We start from the raw sequence: 24,318 nt of genomic DNA on the forward strand, positions 1-24,318 counted from the left end.
TGAAACACAGCTGCATCTGTTTAACCCAAAACATGAATGGTTTTATCTTAATCTGGCTCCAGAAGCCTAAATCATGCCACATAAAGCTGCAGATATGCGATTGTGTGTTTGCATGTCTGAATTTTTCCCTAGCTAAACCGCATTTAAGTATAAAATTAGTACAGGAGAATGAGTTCAGATTAAATCAGGCATGTATGCAGTCCATAGACTGCATTAGGTGCATATGTAGTTAATAACCTTGTGACATTTGTGAAGCTTACCTAGTTTCCTGCTCCTCATCTCTGCCATTCCTTAATTCTGGAGAAAAGACAACACTAAGTACCACTTCCTGAACTAATTTTGGGAATGGTTATTTGGTAACTGTTGGGGGAAAAAATCACATTGCAGAAGAGAACCCAAAGGAGAGAGATTCTTGAATGTGGTCTTTTCCATAGTGGAATTCCTGCAACATGGAGAGGAATCCAGATACAATAAGCACTGTGTGTATACACAGATATGTATATTATGCATACTTGGCTTTCTTCATCTCATGTTAGACTAAGATTAAGATTTAAGAATAAGCAGGTTGGCCATCTCATTATATTTTTCTCCTTTATTTACTGTTTTCCACTGAGTTTTAAGAGAGGGAAGGGACAAAAAGCTTTTCTTTGTAGGGAAAGCATTAAAATATATTTACTGTTGGAAAAATTTACATTTGAAAAAGCCATTACAGTTTGCTATTTTAAGAAATTAACTTTTACTTGCTTTGATTCTTGGAAGTAAAAGCCTTCCTACTAATCATGCAATATTATTTGCCTATATAATTTATCTTTCCCAAATCTAAGTAATACTGCATTCCTCAGAACTTTCCCCTAAGCCTCTTTTCAGTAAACTTGGATTTGTATGCTGATCCTGGTTTAGCTTTCATATTACACGTAAACTGTAACTGTCAGCAGAATATTAGACAGATTATTGTATTTAGCTCACAAGATTTTCTCTATAATGTCAAATGCCTTTTCTGTAGCACACTGGAGACAGGGAAGGTTGCAGAGAAGAAATGAAGAATTAAAATAGTATCCTATACTATTTTGAAACTGGCCAAAGTTAAGTACATCTTGAAAGAGAATGCTGCTGTTTTATGATTAATATCTGATAAAGGAAAGAGATTATATATAAAGCATGTATACTGAGAATTGAGGCTCTAAAAACATTATTGATTTTCCTGAAGATAACTTGAAATGTCTTTATTTTAAATGTTGCCTCTGAAGAGTAGAACAAAAATTAAAATTCTGCTTCTCAGCACCTTAGTAACCCAGTAGTGATTAGCAAGAGGATGCACCAATCTCACTTATATTATGCCAAGTTAAATAAATGCTGATTGGGTTAAAATTATCAAGTTCTTCTTAATTCATCCTCACCATGACATAAAGTTTTTGATGATGGTGGGAAAAAGTTTTCTTCTGGGTTCATTCTTCTATGTTATTGTCATTTATTTACACCAGCCTTTCCCAACTTACTGCCACCCATATATGTTGGCCTACAACTACTACATTCTTAGTTTGAATAAGTAATGGGAGCTTATGTAAAGCCAATAAATACATCTGTATCTCACCCCTTTTTCAGACATGTAGTCAGTGTTATGGAGGGAACCAGCTTGAAGGGAATTCTATTTCTAAAAAGAATAGAGGGGTCATCCATGCTTTGTTCGGGTATTTTCCCACATCATTATAGTTGTGCTTTTAAAGTTGTAGCAACGTTTCGGCAGAATCTCATCTGCCATCATCAGGCTTCTGTACTGTGTTCGTCTGTGGGACGAACGTTGCTACAACTTTAAAAGCACAACTATAATGACGTGGGAAAATACCCGAACAAAGCTGAATACCATATATATATATATATGGTGAAGACCACAGAAAAGGACCTTCTCAGTGGTGGCCTCTTCTCTATGAAACATCATCCCCCCCCCCAAAAAAAGGTACAGTCCCTCCCAGCTTTTTTAAGGGCCTTAGTGGATTTGTTGGTGCTGGTTTGTTGTCTGAGCTTGCTGTTTAGCTTTCAAATATTTTATCACCAGGCTATTAACATACTTAGTGGGACTTTGGTTGAAGCATCTTGTTTTAATTCTTCACCGCTTTTAATGCACACTGCTTTGTGTCATGTGTTTGGTGGGTCATGTGACCAGCCAGTCATGCTGTGTGACCTTAATGGCTTTGTTAGACTTAGGACCATGAATGGAGAGGGGGCTGATTAAAGTGACTGATTTGGTTGCATTGTTGCTGCCATTGGGGTAGGTTTTTATGGATTTTTATTATGCAATGGAATGTTGTAAGCTGCCAGGAGTCACCTATGTGTAAGTTGGAGGCTATAGAAATTTGTTAAATGAAATAAGTAAAAATGAAATAAAAAATGAAAACAATGTACAACTGCACAAGAAAATACAGAGGCAATTAAATGTTTTGTCTGTAGAAATCAATCAAATGTCATGAAACTACCATTAGTAAAAATATTTAATTATAATTTCTGATCGTATTAGCAGAACTATATTTACCAAATGCTAGGCATTACCAAAGAAGGACACTGCACCAAGTCAAAAAACTGTGTGAAGACATGATGTTGTCTTTCTTTCAGTTTATAGTACCTTCCCTTCAGAACAGAAAAGTTCTGTTACTTTTCCTCTCAAAGTGTTTTCAAATATCACATATTTCTATGACTCACAGAAGAAAGTGGGAACTGAAGTGGAGGTTAGATGTGTTTATGTGTAGACCGCATTTCAAAAAATAGATGAGGCTACATTAATCATGTGTAAAGCGCTCTCACCAGCTTGGAATCTACAAGGTCATCTTTTCAGACTATGGAAAAATAATTATTTAAAGGATTTAAGGTTATTCAGTGGGTTGCTTGACTAAATTAAATTGGCAGAGTGCATCATTCCTCGGAGTCTGCATTTTAATCTCAGAAAAAACTACAAAGCATGTTGAAAATAAATTCTTAAAAGCAGTCAAGAACTCACACTAAGGAATTGATTCCTTAAACAGTATCTTTCTTTTTTTCCAGTCTCCTCTCAAGAGCTAGAAAAGGCTGGGCTGCTTTAATGCATAGCAGAGCATTCACATGAAGCCAAAAGGGCTTTTTCCTAGTCATTTTCGAAGTGAACACAGTTGAAATATTTAATCCATTTTATAACTGTCTGGATTCCGGCAGTACTAACCAATTTTAACACAAGGCTTGTCAATAAGTTTTTCAGCCATAAGGAACAACAGGGGGAATGAGAGGGGGAGGGGAGGGGAGGGAGGAAGAGAGGGGGGGAGGGAGGGAGGGAGAGAGACTTGTGAGAGAAATTTTGTCGCAGTAGTGATTTAGCAGCACCATGGCATATATGTTCTTACACATCTTAAGTTAACTAGCAGCAATTTATCCATGATGAATTAACCGTGATATAAATATTTAGCATTACATCAATTTGTGTCTTTTTTATAAGATAGAACTAATAATTACTGACCATCAGTTGTTATGAGAAACATCGCTTGGGTGTGTATAGTTTCTGTGCATTTCTGTTACAGTTCCAAGTTTGCTTCTGGATAATGCCTATTTGATAGCACTACATTTACAGACCTGACTTTTCCTAAATGTCTTTTAGCCTTGCTATACTTTTCATGTTATGAAAAAGAATGTCAGTGCAACTTTTGCAAATAAGAGGACTAAAAGTATTTTCAGATAAAGCTACCTACGCAACATTTGCCACGGTGGCGCAGTGGTTAGAGTGCAGTACTGCGGGTTACTTCTGCTGACTACTGTTTGCCTGCAATTTGGCAGTTCAAATTCACCAGGCTCAAGGTTGACTCAGCCTTCCATCCTTCTGAGGTAAATGGAGCATATTTGTGTCTTGGAAGAAGACACAAAGAAGACACATATTTGTGGCTTGTAAGGTCCACCATCGCAATCATGTTGTCAGAGTGACTGGGAGATTATGTTACCTAATTTGGGTAATAAAATGTCTGCAAGAGAGCATCCAAACACAGAGAGAACTAAGGACCCCTCATTTCAATGTTGAGCTACAAATCTTCTCCTTTATAGATATTACTCTGCTGAAAGGCTGCTCTGCTTAGGACCATTTATATTAAGAGCTCAATGGAAATTAGATGCTGTGTTTCAAGAAATAAAAATGGATGGAGACATTTTAACATGTCAAGATACCAGTGAAAAGTGGATAATATAAGGGTGTCTGTTGCCAGGAAAGATTGTTTGTCAAAAGAAGCAAAAATGTATATACAAAAGCGTTTTGGTCCATTTTGATATATGACAGTATTTCAGGAGAAATTATGAATTGAGGGAGAATAGGTTGTTTAAGTGTCTGTGGTTAAAGGAATGGTTTTGACCTATAATGAATGGGGTCTAAATGACTTATCGAATATATGGAAAAATGATGACCAGGATGAAAGAAATACACAGAAGGGATTTGGTCTTGTAGAGTGAATGAAGATTGAACTGCAAAGCAAATAAACAAAGGGACAGAGAATGGAATGAGGCGATAGGGAAGACTAAAAGAATCACAATTATACAGAGTTAATGAGTTCTTCAGAACATAGACGTGAGGAATTTAAAGAACAAAAAGGTAATGCATGCAGTGTATGACCATGATGGAGGAATGATTTTAAGGCATAGGAAGTATGAAGAGAAATAATACACCTGGCCTGCTGCTCATGCAGCCTGGTTTTCCTCCCCGCCCCCCACCCCAGCCAAGACACCAAGCCACAAAGGTTTTGGATCGCTGCTTTGGCCATGGGGGGATAAATGATTGGGGGAAAAATAAATTTTAAGAACCTCCGAAGCAGTGTCTTCCAATGTTTTTGATGCAAAAAATTGATACGTGATAAAATTATAATGCCAACTTTTTAGTTATGCAAAATAATAACCTCTAGCTATTTCTGTAACAATAACCCAATTAATTGTCAAAACCCAAAGTCAAATTTTTATTTTTATTTTCTCTTTCACGCAAAGTTCAGAAGTGTTTTCAGTTTACAAATAACCACAAAACTATTTGCCATCACCACCTCTAAGCCCATACAGAAATTACCCAGCAGCCACTTATAGCTTAATATAGCCACTTAAGTATAATAATATTAGTTGTATTGAAATTTTCCAAAATTGGTCCTCCTGGATGTTCTCTAAAAACAAATCAAACATGGAGATTTGGAAGCTCTAATGATTATCTTCTTGCCCCAGAGTTGAGTTTTTCAATTCAGAAAAGTCGCAAATATCTTTACAAGGTCTCTGAGTTGCTTCTTGTTGGGGAGTAAGTTAGGAAATCTAGTTAATAAATTCTTCATTATAGTCATTGTCTGACCAGATTTTTTCTTACAGTTGGATGGAATTACACCAGTCTTCTGCTATCTGTTCCTGGGCTAACTGCCAAAAGTAGCCAGCAATTCCCACAGGGAGATTTCTGGTTTATTGATGGCCTTTAATGCAGAGATACAGATGTTGGGTAATAGTCCCAGCTCAGAAGTCTTTGGTTCAGGGGGACCTGTTGCTGGACTACTTAATGTTAGAAGTAAACCTGGGTATTTTATGGAACATCAGCTTTTTATTTTGTCTCTGATTTTCTCTTAAGCTGTCGCTGGTAATCGGGAACATTTTCACAATTGTTTAAAATAGCGTTGCTCAACCTTAGCAACTTTATAAGGACTTTACAACTTCCAGAATTCCTCAGCCAGCGTGTACTCAAAAGTCCATACATCTTAAGGTTCCCAAGGTTGAGAAAGACTGGTTTAAAGGAACATAGTAGAATTTTTTTAAAAGTCTGCCTGCTTGTTTTTGTCTTTCACTGTTATTAAAATTTTAAGTACAGGTGGTCCTCGACTTACAGCAGTTCATTTACTGACCGTTCAAAGTCACAACGGCACTGAAAAAAGTGACTAATTGTTTTTCACAAGACCATTGCAGCATCCCCATGGTCACGTGGTCAAAATGCAGATGCTTGGCAACTGACTCATATTTATGACAGTTGCAGTGTTTTGGGGTCACGTATTCACCTTTTGTGACCTTATAAGCAAAGTCAATGTGGAAACCAACTTCACTTAAAAACTGCAGTGAGTCACTTAACAACTGTGGCAGGAAATGTTGTGAAATGGGGCAAATTCACTTAACAACTGTTTTACTTAGCAACAGTAACGCTGGGCTCAATTATGGTCATAAGTCGAGTACCAAATCTTGTTATACTTTAAATTGCAATTTTATATCTGTTTCCCAGACAGCAGATCTCCTTGAGTGAACTTACATTGGATTGGGCTAATTTATTTCTATAAATGGCAAATAATATCTCTATTTTAATGAAACCAGTTGCCTTTGAATAATATTACACTACCTCTTTGTCAGCTGTTTGAGATAGTCCAAGTCAGAAAACAGACATTGCAAAGATTAAAGGAATGCTACCAAATTGTTGTAGGATATAATTACAGAATCTTGAAATTCTGCCAGTGTGTCAAGCAGGAGTTATTTTCTTTCTCATGCCGCCCCTTTTCCAGGCATGAGGTTGGTTTTTTTTCTCTTTAACTGCTCCTAGAGACCCATTATCAATATTATCTTCACATTCCTCTATGTGAGTTGTACTGAATTGCTTAATTCTGGAAGAAAGGATGAAGCCTGGAGCATAACTTGTGTCCTTTCTGCATTTTCTCCCATTTCGTTCCTCTCAGCACACTTTCTTTGCTTGCTTAGTTAAACACTTTGCAACTTTACCAGCTCATAGTAGCTAAACATGAGAAATAAGTATGTGGAAGTGATAAGTAAATACTTAAGAAGAACAAGTATTTGAAGTAGTGAAATCCCGGTTTTTGGATGACAGTACTAATTTATTCTGTATGTATTCTGGAATTGTAAGTGGATGTTGTTTCTGCTTTTTTAAAATTATTTTTATCTGTTATTTTTATGGTACTACAGGTATAAGACTGAAAAGTTAAATATTTTTTAAAAGTATAAATGTAAGGCTTATTTAATAGAAAAGAAATATATAAATTAGAGTAAATTATATTGTTCTTCTCCTACTTGTAGGTCTACAGGTAGTCCTCGATTTATGACCACAGTTGAGCCCCAAATTTTTGTTGCTAAGTGAGAAATGTGTTAAGTGAATTTTGCCCAATTTTACAACCTTGCTTGCCACAGTTGTTAAGTGAATCACTGCAGTTGTTAAATTAGTAACACAGTTGTTAAATATGTTTGGCTTTGACTTTGCTTGTCAGACAGTCACAAAAGGGGATCTCACATGACTCCAGGACAATGCAACCATCATAAATGTGAGTCAGTTGCCAAGCATCTGAATTTTGATCACATGACCATGGGGATGCTACAACAGTCATAAGTGTGAAAAACGATTATAAATCACTTTTCTTAGTGCCATTGTAACTTTGAATAGTTACTAAATAAACAGTCAAAGACCACTTGTATTCAGTTTCAGACATTCAACTATTGGGGGGAATTAGAGATGGTATTCAGCAGGTTCTGACCAGTTCTGGAGAACCGGTAGCGGAAATTTTGAGTAGTTTGGATAACTGGCAAATCCCACCTCTGACTGGAGATTTTACAGTATCCTTCCCTTGCCACGCCCACCAAGCCATGCCCACAGAACCGATAGTAAAAAAAAAATCAAATTCCACCGCTGTGGGGAACCCTTTATTGTATAGACTTAGTATAAAATAAGACTGCTTGAAACAAAAGCGAAAGAAATGTAAAATAAGTGCTATGAAATACCTAATTAGGAGAAAGTTTGTGGGAATAAATCCTGGATTAGATATTTGTACATAAACCAGGTCTCAGCTGCCTCTGATCTCTTGGTCTCCCACCTGGAAAAAGCAGCCAGGACTCACAGTTTGGACTAATCTTCGCTTTAATCCAGCAACCAAAACAATGTAACAGCAAGTAAGGATATTTCCAAATAAAGCCAGCGCTGAGAGCCACTACCTCTCAGCACTTTAAATACCCTGGTTCCGCCCCTCCCACGCATCTAAGCTGCCTAACATCCGGTCCTTTGTTATACTAACATCCACCTATCTACAGCTCCCTTCACCCATGTGCTTACTATCCTTCCTTATTATCCTGTGATTGTGCCCAGATTACCCACCACCATGGCCATTCTCCTCCGAACATCAGCCACTGCTTGTTTCTCCTTCAGTTCCGGATTCAGTAGCTGCCACTCATTCCCAACCTGCTGCAATCATCCTGTCACCTCCTGATGACATCATCCTAGTCTCTCCATAGGGGCAGCTGGGGTGGCTACCATCAGCTGTAGTCTCCCTGTCACCTCCTGATGACATCATCCTAGTCTCTCCATAGGGGCAGCTGGGGTGGCTACCATCAGCTGTAGTCTCCCTGTCACCTCCTGATGACATCATCCTAGTGTCTCCATAGGGGCAGTTGAGGTGGCAATGAGGTAAATAGCAGTTCTCGTTGTTGGGCTCCGGCGCATGTTGCAGCGTGTCCAGAGCCCGATACCAAGTTTGTGTAGTTAATTAAATATGTGTCAATACATTTTTGCAAATGGATCTAGTTTTCTGTCATATTAGAAAATAATTTAATAATCTGGAGAACTTGCAGTTCTTAATGAGCATTCTCTTGTCTTAAAGTATAGGTAGTTCTTAACTTACGACTAGTCACTTAGCCCCATAGCATACAATTGGTTTATGTACAAATATCTAACCCATTGTTTAACAACCATGGCATTTGCTTAATTACCATGGATTCACTTAATGACCATGTTAATTTACTTAATGACTTCCACAAAAAATGTAAAATCAGATCAGTTGCATGATGACCCCTTTATTACTATCATGACTTATATGATGCAGTGAGCAGGCTCCATTATGGTTGTACTTCCTACAGTTTCCCCAGTGCAGACATGATATTCTTCCGATTAAAATCGGAATTCCAATTTTTTTGGGAATCGCCCACCCCCCCTTTCCCCCCTTCTTCTCCTCCTTCCCCTCCCCTCGGAGGCCCCCTGAGTCAGGAGTTGCTACCGCCGCCGCGGCCCCAGTCCTGCATTGCCTCGGGAAGGGAAAGGCAAAAAGGAAGAGCCGCGGTGGCGCTTTGCAACAGCAGCAGCGGCACCAGAGGCTCAGGCGCAGCAGCTCCTGGTTTTGCCTTTCCCTTCCCAAGGCAATGCGGGACTGGAGCCGCGTGGAGCCGCGCCGGTGGTAGCAACTCCTGACAGCCCCAGCCGGACGCCTGAGCGGAGCCTGGGCGGTGCGAGCGGAGGCCACTGAGCGGCAGGAAAAGGGAGCTGGGCAGCCACGGACCATCCGTCTCTCTGTGCAACATGCCACCTCCCGGCCCTGGCGAGGGAAAGCAGCAGGCGCTCCCCGGGCGGCAGCCTTGGCCCCACCCCCAGCTCTGGAGCTGATCCACACGTGACCGGCTGGAAAGGAAGGGTGTGTAGCATTGGTGTTGTGTGTGCGATTTCTTGGCTCGCGGCGCGGGGTCTCTTTTGGCCGATTTTTTTTCCAGAGGGGAATATCATGCCTGCCAGTGGCAGGTGATCAAACTTCAGGCACTTGGCAATTGGCATGTTATGATGGTTGTGAGGGTCCTGGAGTCATGTGATTCCCATTGGCGACATTCCCAACCCAGCTTCCAACAAGAAAAGTCAATGGGGGAAGCCAGATTCGCTTAACAACCATGTTATTAAGTTATTAAGCCACTGTGGTGGCATAGTGGTTAGAATGCAGTATTGCAGGGTAATTCATCTCACTGCCAGTTGTTTGATCCTCACCGCCTCAAGGTTGACTCAGCCTTCCATCCTTCTGAGGTCGGTAAAATGAGGGCCCAGATTATTGCAACTTTTATTGATTTTTCTTGAGTGACTGATTGTTATAACACAATGTTCTAACTCTTTTTAGAAGGATAAAGTATCAATGGTGCAACAATACACTAAAATAAGACTGTAAAAGAACATCATTCATTTAAAATCAGAGTCCTTAAATGTAATAGCAGCAACAAGTGTAACAATCAAAGAATGGAGTAGCTACAGCAGTAGACTCTTGCAGGAGATTAAAGGTGTTTTTACTGTGCAAATTCTGTGTACAGGAATAGGGGAGGGCATCATAAAATGGATTTAACGGCTAACTCTTGAATATGATTACTTTTATGATAGCTAACATAGTTAAGAATTGATGAAACCATAAGGTTCGAGAAAGCATAATTAGTGTAATTTTTGCCGTATCATAAGCAGTTTAAAAAAGTGAGACAGGGAATAGCTTTTGTAATATTTTGCTCCAAAACAGATGCCTTAAAAAGAATATAGTTTAAGAAAATGCTGCCTTTTAAAGATTTAAAATTTTACATGGCATTTGGTTCCTAAATGATGTCTCAGAAATACAATAAAGTGTGGATGCCAGAAACTATTTAAGACTGATATATCAAATTTGAATTGGATGTAAATTGAATCAAATTTATTTTTGAGCATAAATATATATATACATGTCCCTTGTAGCTGTGACCTATTAAGAAAGAGAGATTGCAGATGTGGTGATACCTAATAACCACTGCAGTTTTCTTGGCAAATTTTTCAGAAGTGCTGTACCATTGCCTCCTTCCTAGGGCTAAAAGAGAGACTGGCTCAAATCATCCAGCTGGCTTTGTCCCTAAGAACTAGAACTCATGGTTTTCCCGTTTCTATCCTGGTACCTTGAACCCCTGTGCCAAACTAACTCTTTGGATGAAGGATTATAAGAATTGAAATCCAATATACTGTAACTGGTGGCCATTAGATTAGATGGGCAAGGCTGATAGGTAGATAACTATAAATTAGAACTCTGTTCAGGAAGTATTCCAACTTGTTTGTTATTATATTGTACAATATTAATATGGAAGCAGAATGATAAAATGATTTAATGCTGCTTTAGCTGATGGACATGTATGTGTTTATATAAAAAAATATCAAATAGGATAACATTTAACATAAGTACAGCATCTTTCATTGCACTATAATGATGGCGTTAATGCTTCAAGTTCAATCTGTTTTACTGTACATATACTAATATTTGTATGCAAAATGCATAGTATTGTTTGTCCAAATAATTCATGAGCATTTATATATGAGCCAGGGGTATTTTTTTGCAAGTGCCAGTCCAGTCCAATTGGAACTGAATCAATTTAAAGTGCTTTGATGAAGTGAATTATAGTAAAAACAATATAGTATTATAAACTGGACTTTTCCAATATTGCTTAGGATTTGGAAGCCTATTAGTATTAAGTCTAATTAATAATATGGTATAGGATTTCCTGCCTGACCAGGGGGTTGGACTAGAAGACCTCCAAGGATCCTTCCAACCAGTGGTGGGATTCAAAAAAATTTACTACCGGTTCTGTGGGCACGGCTTGGTGGGCCTGACATTGCTTGGTAGGTGTGGCAGGGGAAGGTTACTGCAAAATCCCATTCCCTCCCCACCCCACTAACCTGCTTTCCAGCTCCATTCTCCTGTGCAGGGCAACAAAAGAAGACCCAGCTGATCAGCTGGGACTCGGGAGGCAGCGAATAGATGGGGGAGAGACCAGACAAAGGTGGTATTTGGCGGTTCTCCGAACTACTCAAAATTTCCGCTACCGGTTCTCCAGAACTACTCAAAATTTCTGCTACCAGTTCTCCAGAATCTGCTGAATACTACCTCTGTTTCCAACTCTGTTTTTATTTTATTCAGTATTATCTCAAGGGTGCTTTTGTCTTCAAAAGGCAACTGTTTTTTCTCTGAGGAAGAAACATTTCACTTCTCCATCCATCCATTTTCTTCTTCCTCAAGGAAAAAACAGTCCAGTTGCCTTTTGAAGAAAAAAGCATCCTTGAGACAACTGTGATCTGGATGACTGAGAATCTAATCTCTACAGACATTAATTCAGTATTAGCTTCTCACGAGCCACTTCGGCGTTACTATACAATAGCAATGCTCTAGGGGTAGCAGCTTGATTTTCTAGCAAGCTGATCTACTCTCAGCTGCTGAGTAAATACACTGTTCACAGGGTGAGTCAAGGTTGAAAGAGGAGGAGGAGGAGGAGACGGCAAAAGAACTGCTTTGCAGCTGTTCCCACCACTTTAAGAGGCATCAACAGCAATGGCACACTTTCTGCAGTTTATTTGAATATAGCTCAGCTGAGGGGGAAAAAACAGTGGGGAGGGATCAAGAAGTAATTAGAGGATGTTTGCACAGTTGCCTGGTAACCGCACAAGTAATTCGAGTTTATTTTCACCTGCCCAGCCTCTCCAGCATTAACTGTTTCTCAGCACTTGGAAAGTGTTATTACACCATCATGTCAGGCATCTACCAATTTATGCAACTGTCGTAGGGTTACCATTAGAGTGTTCAGTCAAAAGTGTGTTTGACTAAACACTGTAACAATACAGGTAGTCCTCAACTTATGACCACAATTGAACCCAAAACCTACATTGCTAAATGAGAAATTTGTTAAGTGAGTTTTGCCCCATTTTACGACTTTTCTTGCCATACTTCTTAAGTGAATCACTGCGGTTGTGAAGTTAGCAACATGGTTGTCTTTAAGTAAATCGGGCTTCCCCATTTGCTTGTCGGAAGGTTTGAAAAAGGGATCAAATGACCCCAGGACACAGCAACTGTCTTAAATATGAACCAGTTGTAAAACATCCAAATGAGAATCACATGACCATGGGGATGCTGCAAAGTCATAAATGTGAAAAATAGTAATAAGTCATTTTTTTCAGTGCCATTGTAACTTCAAATGGTCACTAAGTGAACTGTTGTAAATCGAGGACTACTTGTCAGCCCTGGAGGCCATCTTTTTCTTTGGATCTTCAGGGCTGCCACATTTAGTGCTGTGGGAAAACGGGAGGGGGGGTTGCATGGAGTTGGTGGAGATATATAGCCACAACAACATTCTTTTCTCTGGGAGTCAAGGACGTTCAGCCTGCACCTGGAGAGGCATAACTGGGGAACATCTCCAGTTGGGACGCTCTCCCAGGAGGCTTCCCTGAGGCCCAGAAGGCCCCAAAATGGAGCGTGGGGGGTACTGTGTGCCCCCTCCAGGCTCCATTTTTTTTCTTTCCTGAGCCCCAGGGAAGCCTTCTGGGAGCAAAAACGCCCCCCCAGGGGGTGCTGCAAAAAAGCTACGTCCACGCAGTCACATGGCCATGCCTATCTAGCCACGCCCACCTAGCCAGGCCCACAGAACCGGTAGTAAAAAAAATTTGAATCCCACCACTGGACTGGACCATGCGATGGACATGTGGGTGTAGGGGAAGGGACTTTGACTTTCCTTTGGGTGGGGAAAATCCGGGGGCTTTCAGATTCAGGTTAATGTCAGGGTTCCAAGTAACACCCCCAACCAAGTAGGATTCCAAGGCCAGCAGTTTCTCAAAGTTCCCTTTTATTAGAGATTGGCAGATCTGGGGAAACCCGAATCTGAAAGCCCTCGGGTTTTCCCCACCCAAAGGAAAGTCAAGAGTCCCTTCCCCTGCACCTACATGTCCATCACATGGTCCAATCAATCCAACTTCCCAACTGGAGATGTTCCCCAGCCACGCCTCTCCAGGTGCACCAACTCCATGCAACCCCCCCCTCCCGTTTTCCCACAGCACTAAATGTGGCAGCCCTGAAGATCCAAAGAAAAAGATGACCTCCAGGGCTGACACTACCAGTGGTGCTATAGTGTTACAACGTAAGTATCTAACCCTCTTTCAATGCAGGAGGATGGAAGAGTTGGAAGAGTTGTATTATGTATAGTTAAAGAACAAGCTACAGTAAAAATATAAAGAACATTTTGGTGCTTTTCCATCTTTTCAGTCTTTAGATGTGCATTGACCTTGTTTATTTTACATTGTGGAGGTCTTGAATGTCTTATCTCTGACCTCTAAATATAATTGTAGGTGCTATCAAGTAAAACAGTAATGTAAAAGCCATGTAGTGAACTGTTGCTTAGCTAGTATTTTTTTAAGTCAGTCAGCAAGGTAGATTCTGCTCCTATCCATTCTCCTCCAGATAGTTGCATTAGCAGTAATTGATGGGCCTGTTTTCATGAATAACAGTGGAGTTGTACAGTTCTCATTTATATGTAGCTGCCTTGTTGTATTTAACTGAAGGACATCTCTTGCTGGTCACATCCACCTGACCCAGTAGAGTGGGGAGGCAAGGAGTATTGCGAGTCCCATTCCCTAAAGAAGGTACATCCGGTGGGACCCAGAAAAAGGGCCTTCTCCATGGTAACTGCCTCTCTCTGGAAATTATCCCTCCAGAAATTAGACTGGTCCTCACTCTGACCCTCTTTCAGAAGAAGGCTCAGAAGGCGTAGTTTTGCCAGCAGGCCTGGGGAACCCAAAGTGATAAAGCCCATTAAATGGCTGATTTGAGTGTGTGTTATGGCCAGGGAGGTTTGGGGGGGTGGTTATTATTCTCATCTAGTTTCTTAGCTTTTAGATGATTGGTTGCTGTGAAACTTTCAGTTTGAAACAGAGTTTTAGAATAGGAATGTTTTAAAGTTTCTTTCTTACCCCGTGCTTCTTTTGTTATGAAGTGTACCTTTCAGTAGTATTTTGCAGCTACTCAAGAACAAACTGACAGTTTTGACTCAAACTGCCAGTAAAATCCATAGTTCAATTTTCAAACAGAGTCTGCTTTTCCTTTAGGTCCTCACAGTAACATGCATAGAACTCGCTTCTCCCATTTTCCCCACAACTATTCTGCGTATGTTGTGACTTTGTGGAAAAAAACAAAACATTGTTAGGTTCTTTCATGTCCTCAGCAGGTTTTTTTTGGGGGGGTGAGGGGTAGGGGGGTAATAAATGCTACTTCCTCTGACATTTAGGCTTCTGTACCAGCCTGATTAGTGAAAAATGGAATGATTGCATGCAGATGAATGGAATTTGTATCAGCCCCTAAGGGAGAAGTCAGAGGTTACCTCTTATCTCTAACTTATTTTCATGTTTATTGTAGCCTCTATCATGGTTCTATGAAAAGGAGGCCTTCCTTTTCCTCCCCCGCAATCTTTTGTTAGTACAAAATGTGATATGGAGTCATTTCTTCCATCTCATAGCTGCTATTTACAGGAAAAATATATTCATGATATTAAGCACTACATTTCATTTATACTCTCACAGCAGATGAGAAAAACCGATAAATAAACATATACACAAATCTACAGTATATGAAGACCCCGACTGCTGGGGGCAATATGCTGACTCTGTAAAACCGCGTAGAGAGGGCTGTAAAAGCGCTGTGAGGTGAGTGGTATATAAGTCTAAGTGCTATTACTACAGAGAGAAACACAAACACGAGCATAGCAGAAGCAGCACCACTATATCTTGTTTATTATTTATCCGTAGTTCTGCATAGTCAGTGCTCTGTTACTTCCTCTAATAATTTAATTGCTGGGTTTAGATGACCGTTGTAATCATAGTAGAATCAATCAAAAGAGAAGTGAGACAAGAGAAAGATAGGCTAAGATCTAACCACAGAGAAATCATTTATGACCATTTAGTCAGGCTATTGACACATTATAAAATAAACTCACAGCACACACCCAAATTTTATCCATCAGATGCATTTCGTGGGATAGGAATGAATGGGAAATTTCTAATGCCTCTTTATATTATGTTTGCTGCATAGATAAACTGAACTGAATGGCACTATTATATTATTCCCCTGAAGTTACAGACTATGAAATTCAATCTCAGGTTTTCCTAATAAACACTCTGAAACTTATTTTAGGTTTAGTGAAGGAAGAAGGAACGTAGCGTACTTTTGGAGGCCAGGGGGATACATTTCTTTTCAGTACTATCAGGAAATATTGAGGAAAGAAAAGAAAAACATCTTGTTTGTTGAAGCTGAATATGCTTGTTATGAAATCAGCACTTTGGGGGGAGGAAACAAAATGTTAAAAATAGGTTAATTGAAATTGTCCGATTGCTTCTTGGAATTTAACACATTTCCTTCCAATTAAAATGCACAAATGTCACTTCATCTATTAGTGCAGAACTTCATGAGAATTATTACTGATCTCTGTGTTAAGGGAATCACTAACATTACACAGATAAGGTAGCCTGTCTTCAGATGCCAAGTTCTGGGGTACCATTAAAGGGGGAAAACATTTTCTGTGATGGGCAACAGCAAAATGAACACCTCTCCACCCACTCCTTTTAATGTTAGTACCATTAGTGAGTGGCAAGCTTCATTTGATAATTTTTCAAGAAAGTATTTAGGAGATTCCTTTTCCATCTTTTCAGTCAAAGGCATTTGACTGAAAAGGGCTGCTGTTATTGACCTGAGGAAATTCCTTTGCCACTTCCAAATAAGAAAGAATACTTTTGAATATGCTCAGATGAGCCTTAATGATAAAACTCATGTTGTTACTCGTTCTCCTTATTTTTTAGCAACTGATGGATAGACAGAGAGAAGTAAATTAGTTCCAAACTTTGAAGTAGATTTGGCCTTTGCATATCACAAGGCTAAGATTCCAAAAATATTTATTATCATTATTCAGGCTAACGATTAGGGAAAGGACTGGCAGAACCTGGGAGTGCAATTAAAGAGAGATCAGCATAGGATCTAACTCCTAGCAGGTGCTAAACTTAAGTTGAGAAATTTTCTGTGCCAGAGCAATAAATCAGTATAGTTAGAGCTTTATGTGTGGACCTTATCTTTTGCGCATGACAAAGGATAGTATTACACATGTCTTTGTGAATCTGAATTTGTCCATATTGTATTTATTTATGAAATTTTGAAGCCATTTATCTCCCTCATAGAGGGACTATTTCATATGACAATCCATTTATATAGCTTACTGTGTGCATTTCATTTTTTTACTGGTCTATAGTATATATGAAATTCCCCCATAACCCATTGATATATTCCTAAATAGCAGTTAATATTGTAATTAGAAATAAGTAAAAATAAAGCCGGGGAGGGAGAGGGAGGCAGGGAGAGAGAGAGGAAGAGAGATGATGATGATGATGATGATGATGCAATAGCTATGAAAAACTTTGCTTACAAAATCTATCTGAAATTACTTAAGTGGATGAAAAGTTTCCTGAGTATTTAATATGTTTATTGGTAGTTCAATCTGATCAAGTTTATGATATATTTTCATTTAGAAATCTTTTACTTGAAACAGATGATTTAAAAAACTGAAGGTCATGTGTTATATCAACATTACAAGTTTTTTCCCTTCTGTCTCAATCCTTTCTTTATTAAAAGTTCACATTAAAGAATGTAGCACATACAATGCTGTCTAGAGTAGTAGATCAATTGTTTATTGATCCGGAATTTCTTTAGGGTGAGTCAAACATTGAAAGTACTGTTTATTTATTTATTTTTATTTATTTTTATTTGTCAATTGCTTACAAGATAATAGGTATAAGTAAACACATAGTTATGAATACATGGATACTTATAAGAAAAAATATATATAAAAGAAACAATAGGACAGGGATGGTAGGAACATTGGTGCACTTATGTACGCCCCCTACAGACCTCTTAGGAAAGGGGTGAGGTCAATAGTAGACAGTCTAAGGTTAAAGTTTTGGGGGTTTGGGGAAAAAAACACAGAGTCAGGTAGAGTATTCCAGACATTGACCACTCTGTAACTGAAGTCATATTTCCTGCAATCAAGTTTGGTGCGATTAACCTTGAGTTTGTATCTATTGTTTGCTCTTGTGTTGTTATGGTTGAAGCTGAAGTATTCATTGACAGGTAGGACATTGCAATGTATGATTTTATATACTATACTTAGATCAGACCAAAGGCGGCGTGGTTCTAGGTTTTCTAGGTCTAGAATTTCAAGTCTGGTGGCATAAGGTATTCTGCAATGAGTAGAGGAGTGGAGAACTCTTCTTGTGAAATATTTCTGGACTTTCTCAACTGTGTTAATATCAGATATGTAATGTGGGTTCCAGACTGATGAGCTGTATTTGAGTATTGGTCTAGCAAATGTTTTGTATGCTCTAGTTATTAGTGTAATATTACCAGAGAAAAAAGTACGTAAGATTAGGTTAACAACTTTTAACGCCTTTTTGGCTATGTAGTTACAGTGGGCTCTAGCACTTAGGTCATTTGAGATGAATACTCCAAGATCTTTGACAGAGTTTGGATCATCAACAAGGTCTTGACTATTCAGCCTGTATTTTATTTTCTGATTTTTTTTATTTATTTTTTTGCCAATATGTAGGACAGAGCATTTATTTATTGAGATTTGAAGTTGCTATTTGTTTGACCATTCAGATACATAGTCAAGGTCTTTTTGAAGGGTAGCAATATTGTCTGTGGTGTTGAATAGCTTTACATCATCAGCGAAGAGAATGCAGTTGCTCTTGATATGATCACATTTATGTAGAGTATGAAAAGAGTTGGTCCTAGAACACTCCCTTGGGGGACACCACTGTTGACAGGTACAGAATTTGATAGGACGCTGCCAATTTTGACCATTTGTTGTCTGTGATGTGCAACGAAAGAAGAATGAAAATCCTTATTCCAAGAGGGTGTTAAGGAGAAGGGAGGTCAGAAGTCAGAAGTTCACTGACATTCACTTAAAAATTGACTGTACACAGGAAAACACGATTTTGTTATGTACTTGCCTATATGTGAGAAGACAAAATAACTTGAATTTGAAATGAATTTTTAATGTGGGTTTTTCATTTTCGCATATAATGTATAATCTTTGTTTTTCAATAACAGCAAAGAGCTCCAGGAAAGATTTTATTGGATGCAGTCTGCAACCATCTGAATCTTGTTGAAGGTGATTATTTTGGCCTTGAGTTTCTGGATCATAAGAAGGTCATGGTAAGTAAAGATATTTTGCCTAAATCATCCCTCCCATGATATCATTTTATAATATTTTCATGCTCTTAAAAGTTTGCCCCTTCCTACCTGCCTTAAAATATTTTCTAGTTTTCTCACTTGAAAGCTAAGTAGATAAGCAAGAGCATATGAGTAAATATTCTTGTTTCCCAGCTCACAATCAATGAATCACAAATGTGCAATATGCTTGTTCCTAAATAATATGCACAGAAGTAGAGCAACTGTTTTAGATAGACTACAGAACTTACACTTGTTTTACTAAAATGTGTGCATATATCTATTGGATAGGTTTTTTATTATTTCAAGAACAAAACTCCAGTCTTCATGGAAAGATAATTAATTGTGGACTGAGTGATAGCTGTCCACTTCATTATGTTTAACATTATGAAAATAACATCTGTTCATCCTTTTCTTCCTCTCTTCTGCTGGAAACAAAGCTTTTCTAAGAGAGGTTCACGTGCTACCAAAGAGGAGTATAGTATATGCTGTTTTCTTTCTGAGTTTATCATTTCTGCACCATTTCTTAACCTTGTAAAGCCTTCTACTCCTGTGCTGGGTACCCATGCCATTGTAACTGGGTTGTATTTTAGTTATTCTTTTCAGAAATTTGGCAGTGTGCACATTTTTCAGGGTGCCAAGTGTGAAGTTCAAAAACACAACATTATTAGAATGCCAAGAAAAACCAAGATCTGTTTTTTTTTAAAATCTAAAAACTGGTTTTCCTCATATGAACATAAATGACTAAGGCATAAAAGTTTTTATTGGCTAACAAAAACAATTTTAAATTAATAGCCTTTTCCCTCACAATAATCAAAACACATTAATAGGCCAGAACTTAAACACATTTTTTTTGGTGGGTCCAGAGGCTATTTTTCTGAAATGAGGATTTGCTTTTAACTTGGTATAACAAAGAGCTATTCAAGTTTAACCTGAACAAATGTACAATTCTTTCAAGCCCCCTTGTTCAGGACAAAAGTGAGTTTTCTTTTTCTGAGAAAAAAGTTTGCCTTTTTACTATCTAGGAGTGAAACATATTTAACTCCATGGGAATCTGTGTGTATGTTGCTTCCACAAATACATTAATATGAGTGCAATATACAGTGATGTTTAAAAGTTTGTGAACTTTTTGAATTTTCAGTATTTCTCTATAAATATCATGTAAAAGTGATCTGTTCTTCACACAACTATTAAAAATAAACAAATGAGTCAAAAACATTATATTTGTTCACATTATATTTGTTCATATATATATGGTATTCAGCTTTGTTCGGGTATTTTCCCACGTCATTATAGTTGTGCTTTTAAAGTTGTAGCAACGTTTTGGCAGAATCTCATCTGCCATCATCAGGCTTCTGTATTGTGTTCGTCTGTGAGTCAGACTTTCACAGCCACTTCAGTTTCATATATTCTCAAAAAAATAAAGGGAACACTTAAACAACACAATGTAACTCCAAGTCAATCACACTTCTGTGAAATCAAACTGTCTGCTTAGGTAGCAACAAACCTATTCAGCTTTGTTCGGTATTTTCCCACGTCATTGTAGTTGTGCTTTTAAAGTTGTAGCAACGTTTCGGCAGAATCTCATCTGCCATCATCAGGCTTCTGTATAGTGTTCATCTGTGAGTCAGACTTTTACAGTGGTTTCAGATTAAAATTTGGGGCAGCCTATTGCTGTGCCAGAATGGTTTTTTCTTCATCCTGATTGGTTGGGAGTCTTGGTCTGTGTTTATTGATCTTGGAGTTTGCTGTGTTCTGCTTGATTGGTGTTTCTAATATCTTCTGTCTGTTTTGTGGCTCTTTTTGTGTCTTGATTGACTGGCAACATTGTGTTCCTGTATTGGAGGCCTTTAGTGCTGCTTGGTTCCGAGTAAATGGACGGCTATCATTTATTAGGAAGCTAGGTTTCATCTGGGTGCCTAGTTGGGGTGTGTTTGAGCTGGAGGTATCAAGGGGGATCTGTTTGTGCCCAGGTGTTTGCCTGGCTAGTGGTGTGGAGATTTTTTTGTTTGTGAGTGCAGGCTTCCACATAATTGACAGTCTGGTGGAATCATCTCTTCCATTCATGCTTTCAGGTCTTTTTTCAATCTCTATGGCTTCTCTGATAATTCTGTGGCTGGGGTTTTCTATAGTGGCTAGGGTTTTGGTGCCATTGAAGTTGATGCTATGACCTGTGGCTTTCATGTGTTGGACTAGTGAGGAAGTGTGTTCCAGCTTTTTGACTGCATTTTTGTGTTCATCCAAGCGGGTACTAATTCTTCTATTGGTCTGTCCAATGTATGTGGCTGGGTGGGCATGATGCATAGGGGAGACGAACACAATACAGAAGCCTGATGATGGCAGGTGAGATTCTGCCAAAACGTTGCTACAACTTTAAAAGCACAACTATAATGATGTGGCAAAATACCCGAACAAAGCTGAATACTATATATAGAGAGAGATAGAGATAGAGATATAGAGAGATATAGAGATAGAGATAGAGATAGATATAGATAGATAGATAGATAGATAGATAGATAGATAGATAGATAGATAGATAGATAGATAGATAGATAGATAGATAGATGTTGGTGTGTGGCAAAAATATGTCAACCTCTTAGAATATCAACTTATTTGAAGGAGAAATTAGTCAGTTATTTTTAATCAAAGTGATGATAATCAGGTGTGAGTATGTGAGGTCTTCAAGAGCCCAGGTAATGTCTAAAAAGTAGTGGTGCACTTGCATTGGGAAATGTTGGTATTCATGTGACTGTCAGCAGGGCAATACTGAATAACAGAGGTGAGCATAGCAAGACTGCAGGGAGAAAGCTACTACTCTATAAAAAGAACATTGCTGCCTATCTCCAGTTTATGGAAAAAAACCATATGGATTAACAAGAAGGCTATTGGAAGAATGTTCTATGGATAGATGAGACAAAAATAGAAATGTTTGGCTTAAATAAAAAAATGTTATGTTTGGTGAAAGGCAAAAATACTGCATTCCAGCAGGAGAACCTTTAGCCCATTTGTGAAACATGGTGGTGGCAGTATCATGGTTTCTTTGCGGCCTCTAAACCAAGATGGAACTTTGAATTCTGAATTGTTCCAATCAATTCTACAGGATGTTTGTAACTGGAGCTCAAGAAAACACACAAGTTTTATAAAAGAAGCAGAAGAAAGTTAATGTTTTAGAATGCCAAATCAAAATCCTGATCTTAATAATCCTAGAAAAATATTGTTGAAGGATCTGAGGCCGGTAATTCATGCAAGGAAACCCACCAATATTCCGGAGTTAAAGCTAGACTAAAATTCCTCCAAATCAATGAAGGACTAATCAAGTATTTTCAGAAACTTTTAGTTGGAGTTATTGCTGACTGAGTGGGGCACAGTTACTAAAAGCAAAGTTTCTCATTATTCTATCTCACACCAATATGCAGCTTTGGATCATTTTCCTCAATAAGTAAACAAATATAATGTTTTTGACTCATTTGTTTAATCAGGTTCTCTTTATTTAATTTTAGTACTTGTGTGGAGAAAAGATTGTGCTATAATTATTTTGGTGTCGGTTTTGGCAAGATATCACTATTGTTGATATGTTTTTTCCTCTGAAAATTCAGTTTAATACAGTTTATATCCTACTATGTGTATGATTGCTCCTGGAGTTTGTAATCCAGATTTGTGTCTCCTGTCCTGGTTGCACTCTGTCCAGTGAAATTAGCTGTCTTCACCTTCATCTTAAAATAGGGCTATGAAATCTACCCTGAAAAAATTAGGATGATTGCCAGATGCAGTATCGATTGATCATCCAAATTTATACAGATCTGGTAAAATGATGCAATCTAGGAATGATTGGGTTAGAAATTAAACTGTGGAGCTCTTGTTTCTTGTTTTAGCTGCATCAGTGATTATATCTTTTCTTTTTCCCCAGATTTGGCTGGATCTTTTGAAACCTATCATAAAACAAATCAAAAGTATGTGTTGACAGTTTTATTTTGGTGCAAATATAGACCCAGTTTCAGATGATACTTAACCTTTCCTGATTTTACTTCAATTAAATGTATAGACAAAATAATGTATCTAATTGAATTTTATATGCAGAGGCCTTATTTGAACGTTGGAGAATATTGGAGCTATAATAAATCTGCCAAATAAAGAAGAGTAGATGCAACTATCCTCTTAGCAGATGGTTAGGATAGAAAGTGTCAGTGAAGACCAGCATTTATTTGTTTTAGGACAGAAAAAAATGTTATTTTTGAATACTATGTATTTATTGCACTTCACCTTCTGTCTTTCTGCCTGCTATTACAGCATATAAACTTAGGTGTGAGGTTTACCCCGAGTAATATCTTCACTAAGCAGTCCTGACTAACTCAGTAAATAAACAAGTTTGTTAATTGTTACATTTTCCTTTTAATCACTTAAATGTTTAGTTCAAGAACTAAGTAAGAAACTTCATTTTTTGAGCAGAGAATTTTTTTTTCTCTATGTAGATTATAGGAGAAAAAAGTCTCAAAAATCAGAGATTAGTATTTGCAAGATTATTTCATATAAATTGGTTTGCCCTTCAAAAAAAATTTTTCAAGAAAGATTCTATTAAGAGTGACTACATTTCTTTTGCTCTGATACTTAGTTTGATTTAGTCAATATTATATTTGATTTTGTATTCCTTAACTTTTTATTAATAGTACATAGTTTACATTGTTCAGTCACTTCTTAAGTCATACTATGAATGAAATATTTGCATGTGATATAAATAAACAATAAATTGATGACTTTTGTCATTGTTGTCCCGTATTTTGTCTCTTAGGACCTAAGCATGTCATTCTAAAATTTGTGGTAAAATTCTTCCCACCTGATCATGCTCAGCTGCAAGAAGAATTAACAAGGTTGGTGTAAGCATCCGTTTTAAATTCCTCTTCATCAAGACAACAAGAATTGGAAATATTCATACCAAATTTTAAAATAAACCATATTAAGGTGAGGTCAGGAGTTTATTTGAAAGGATTCCAGGCTTTCGAATGTCTGATCTAAAATTTGGTTTAACTTGTTCTATTGTTCTGTTCAGATTTATTTTTTAAGTGAGAATGGAGCTGATTTATATTTCCATATCCCAATATCTTCACACTTTAAAATGAATAGTCAGCACTTACTAATATTATAATTCCATCTCTTAATCCATAATTATTTATTTTATATTGCTGTTACCCAGCATGCTAGATTTGTCATTGGCATCTGAGACTGCTCTTACGTATATACATTTATTGAGGATTTTATCCCCACTGATTTTTTTCCCTTCTCTTCCCCTACGCCTAATTTCCCACATTTTAAGTAAACTTCTGCTGAATAATGTCTGTCCCTTCTCTCACTCACTGCATAGAAAAACCAGCAGAGCTTGAGAAATGGCAGGCTGATTTCCTATTCCTCTCAAAGCAACTGAGTGATTGTATTGAGACATTTATTTGTTTGTCAAACATGTACAAGATAACAAGTGTAGGTATGAACATAAACATGAACAAAGGAAGTAAATACAGGTAAATGAGGACAGTAAGACAGGGACGGT

The 24,318-nt window shown here is 38.0% G+C and overlaps 1 protein-coding gene across 9 annotated transcripts in view; it reads left to right on the forward strand.

The window, feature by feature from the left end:
• The window catches only part of FARP1 (FERM, ARH/RhoGEF and pleckstrin domain protein 1), a 144,763-nt gene that overhangs the window by 67,010 nt on the left and 53,435 nt on the right, over positions 1-24,318 (forward strand). For all 9 annotated transcript variants that reach the window (XR_015749909.1, XR_015749910.1, XR_015749912.1 and 6 more), the window contains exons 3-5: positions 18,660-18,764; positions 22,687-22,729; positions 23,566-23,644. Coding sequence is in view for 4 of the 9 variants with exons in the window: in XM_087967300.1 (XP_087823426.1) it covers positions 18,660-18,764; positions 22,687-22,729; positions 23,566-23,644 (227 nt within the window). In the remaining 5 variants the exon portion in view is untranslated. The remainder of the gene's footprint in view (positions 1-18,659; positions 18,765-22,686; positions 22,730-23,565; positions 23,645-24,318) is intronic.

Source organism: Notechis scutatus, chromosome 5 (assembly GCF_049901735.1).
Source record: "Notechis scutatus isolate UNSWTSFEM ecotype Mainland chromosome 5, rNotScu1.2, whole genome shotgun sequence".
Lineage (NCBI taxonomy): Eukaryota > Metazoa > Chordata > Lepidosauria > Squamata > Elapidae > Notechis > Notechis scutatus.